Genomic DNA, 3,343 nt, shown 5'->3' on the forward strand with positions numbered 1-3,343 from the left:
GTTTGGTTGGCTCCCATTTCTAACGACGACTCGGTGACAGTCTCCTTCTTACAATTAATTAAATAGTATTTCAGTTAATTAACTTTCTACTATCTCCAGACAGTAATATGTATCGCGAACGCAAACGCATACTTACTACGCAGACACATATATATTACCTTCATTTGCCCTGTCTCTCCCACTTTAGATAAAGCGTACCATTCACTTACAGTGAATACGTTGATAATACCAACAGACCAAGTTGCTTGGTCTACTCGCTTTTCTCTTCTCTCTCATTTCTGCTTTTAATTACGAAAAATTAAAAGAAAAGAAAGGAAATGCAAAACTGTCTACAACGTTGACTTTAACAGTAAAATTCGCACGTTTCGATCTCTTCTGGTTCGATCTCTTCAAGTTAATAAAGGCGTCATTTAGATTATTTTATTATTTTCTACAGGACCAATCTTGGTGTACATTTCCCAGCTCTACTTCATTATTGCTTTTGATTTTAGCCTGTAGGGAAGTGGTTATACACCATTAGGTGTACTCCGCTTCCGTACATTAAATTTCTCGAAGAAACAACGGAACACAGATTCTGAACTATCAGCACAACAATATTTATTACAATAGAATTCGGCAGCACTTCGCCCTTTGGTTACTGAGACGCCGTCAATGATGTTGCGTGGTTATTTGTGTAGCTCCAGAGTTGGAATGTTGGAGAGAGGCTGCTACGACGTCTAGGCCCTTCGTCGGCCAGGGTGAAAGAGAATAAAAAGAAGCGCGAAAGCTTGGATGTCGATGACTACGCATGCGCATGAGACTCTTCCTGTATTCCTTCCGGAGCTAGTCCCTGCGCATGCGTGGATAAACTTTCCGGAAATGTCGTCTGCTATTAAGGCGTCACTACAAGCCCAACAGGCCACCCTACAACCTTATGATTGGTCGAGGAGAGGATTAGAAAATCAAACAAACATGGATATTCACGATAATAACAGATATGGAACCGAAAAATGAGTTGTGCAAAGGAATACGGAGGAGGCTGGAAGCTGCTACGAACGCAGTCAGAGGTGTAAAACAATTGGATGTAGGATTGAAGATCCGTCAAGGTAAGAAGTGTTTGAAGAAGTCGAATCAATGTCATTTGACCGTGAAACTCGAAGCAAATAATCCCAGGAAATCAAACTGCTGTGGATCGATAAATGCTTCAGCTGGAGCTCTTTCAAAGTCTTTAGGTGAAGATGCCTCTTTGCCAGAAAAGAGAAGAAGAAACCAAATGGTTTTGCGCCCAGCTGCAAATGAGAAGGCTCGTTATAAAACTTACGAAGAGAGTGTGCCAAAGGAGCCCTAAAATGGAGGGGACAGATCAAAACAAACCGAAAGAGCTCGCAAGCACGGTCTATGAGACAGGTGTTGAGTCATTAGTAGTAAAGGCGGGTGGTACGAAGTAAGCAGCTGTTAAGTTGAGAGAAGAATTTACGGAAGCAGTGAAAACAGGCCAAACTCGGAGAGAATCCTGTATGAAATTCTAAATAAAAGGTGTCGTAATATGCAAATGAATATCAGGTGTGTTAAAAGAAAAAGAAAGAAGAGTAAACGGATGAGAAAGATATTCCTTAAAAATCTGATGAAACTATTTGCAGAGGCTAACTAGATGGACATATTACTCATAGCGAGATCCGTCGCCACCGTTTGAAACTCCCAACAAAGTCAGGAATTAAATTTTAGTTCGGTGTTTGCCGAAATAAAATAAATTGCTCAGAGAAGAAAGCAAGAGCGATGAGTGCACCTGGAGGTGATGGTGTACCATATAAAGTGTACAATAATTTGCAAATATTTCTGGCTGGGCAGGATGAACTAATTACTTGGTCAAGGATGCAATTGAAAGCAAAAACGTTATGCAGTCTGACGTTTGTCGAAAGTTGGCAGAACCAAGAGAAGTTCAAAATAAGAGGAGAAACCATGCGAATTATTAAAGACAAACCTGTAAAAAGTTTAGGACAATGGTATGCCGATTCGTCGTTCGATAAGTGTAAAAGCGTTAAGATTACAGCGCAAAACGAAGATGGATTAAAGCAATCGATAAGTGGAATCTACCTGGCAAATACAGTATTTGGTGTTTGCAGTTTGATCTATAGTTCCATCTGGCGTGACCCCTGCTCAGATACGAAGTAGCACTGTCTTGAATAGCGATCACGGAGCAAAAATGCAGTATTTACATCAGGAAATTAGCTTTGTCTGTCTCGAACGGTTAACAGTTCAGCGCTACATCGAAAGAGAGGCTCTCTTCTTCAACTACCTATAGCATCAGTTGCTGAGATCTAGAAAACTGGAAAGATGCTGAAAGAGTCTGATGACGTAGAAATAAGAAACTATCTTCCAGATGTGAAAACTTCACGGAAACGTAACGCAGAGAGAGAGAAACTGAAGACATTATAGCATCACTTGGACATCTGGATATAATGGGAGCAATTCAAAGTGACCGGAAAGGTATTGGTTGTTGTGTATTTAAACAATTTTCAACGATGAAATAGAGGGAGCGTAAAATCGCTGCTAGGAGGACCAGGTTAAAGCTAGAGAAGCAGAGAAAAGAGAACTGCAGAGGAAAAAAACTGTGAAAAAAACTGAAATAATAAGTATGCCGACGGCAGAAAAACTTGTCGAACGAGCAAAAAAGATTAATTTTGCAGCTACGGCTGGAGTGAAAAAAGAAAAAACTATGTATTGACAAAAATGAACTAATGCAGCACTAAAACATGTTTGCAAAGGAGGGATACGACGTAAAAACCACCCTCCCGAGTGAAATTATAGTAGAAACGGCAAAAAAATTAGTCGTATTTAAAACTCTTGTTGTAAAAGAAAAGAAACTAGACAAAGCACCAAAAAGAAGCTTTAGAAAAATGCCTACAGCCGATCTGGCAGGACATAGAATACCTGATCAGAGGCAAACGCTTTGCCACGGTAGTAGTGTATTTCAAAAGTGAAGAGAAAGCAAAAACACATTCAGTACAACCTTTGAGAACCACGGACATTGTATTGCTGTCAACATACTTAGGCAGGCGCACGTCGAAGATCACGATAGAAGAGATGCCGCCAGAAATAAACGTATCATGGCTACTCCCAGCCCTACTATTAGGGATAGAAGAAGAAATAATGATATTAGAGGACTCAAAAATACACCAGCAAAACTGGAAGGAGAAAGGCCTCGAGGTCATTATCCAAGCGGCGCCACAGACCCTGAAAATGATCGTAGAAAACATACACCTCCGAGAAGAAACCACCTTACGGATAATGGTGGAGGGGAGAAGACCCCGGTTCTTCGAATGTGGAGAGAAAGGCCATGTATGTGTATATATGTGTATATATA

At 40.5% G+C, this 3,343-nt stretch overlaps 1 protein-coding gene across 1 annotated transcript in view; it reads left to right on the forward strand.

Annotated features, from left to right (window-relative positions):
- Positions 1 to 1,755: 1,755 nt before the first annotated feature.
- The window catches only part of LOC106881999 (low-density lipoprotein receptor-related protein 2), an 84,414-nt gene continuing 82,826 nt past the window's right edge, over positions 1,756 to 3,343 (forward strand). Inside the window, 1 exon segment of the mRNA XM_052969906.1 lies at positions 1,756 to 2,101. Within this exon segment, the coding sequence (XP_052825866.1) occupies positions 1,756 to 2,101 (346 nt within the window).

Source organism: Octopus bimaculoides, chromosome 8, assembly GCF_001194135.2.
Source record: "Octopus bimaculoides isolate UCB-OBI-ISO-001 chromosome 8, ASM119413v2, whole genome shotgun sequence".
Classification (NCBI taxonomy): domain Eukaryota; kingdom Metazoa; phylum Mollusca; class Cephalopoda; order Octopoda; family Octopodidae; genus Octopus; species Octopus bimaculoides.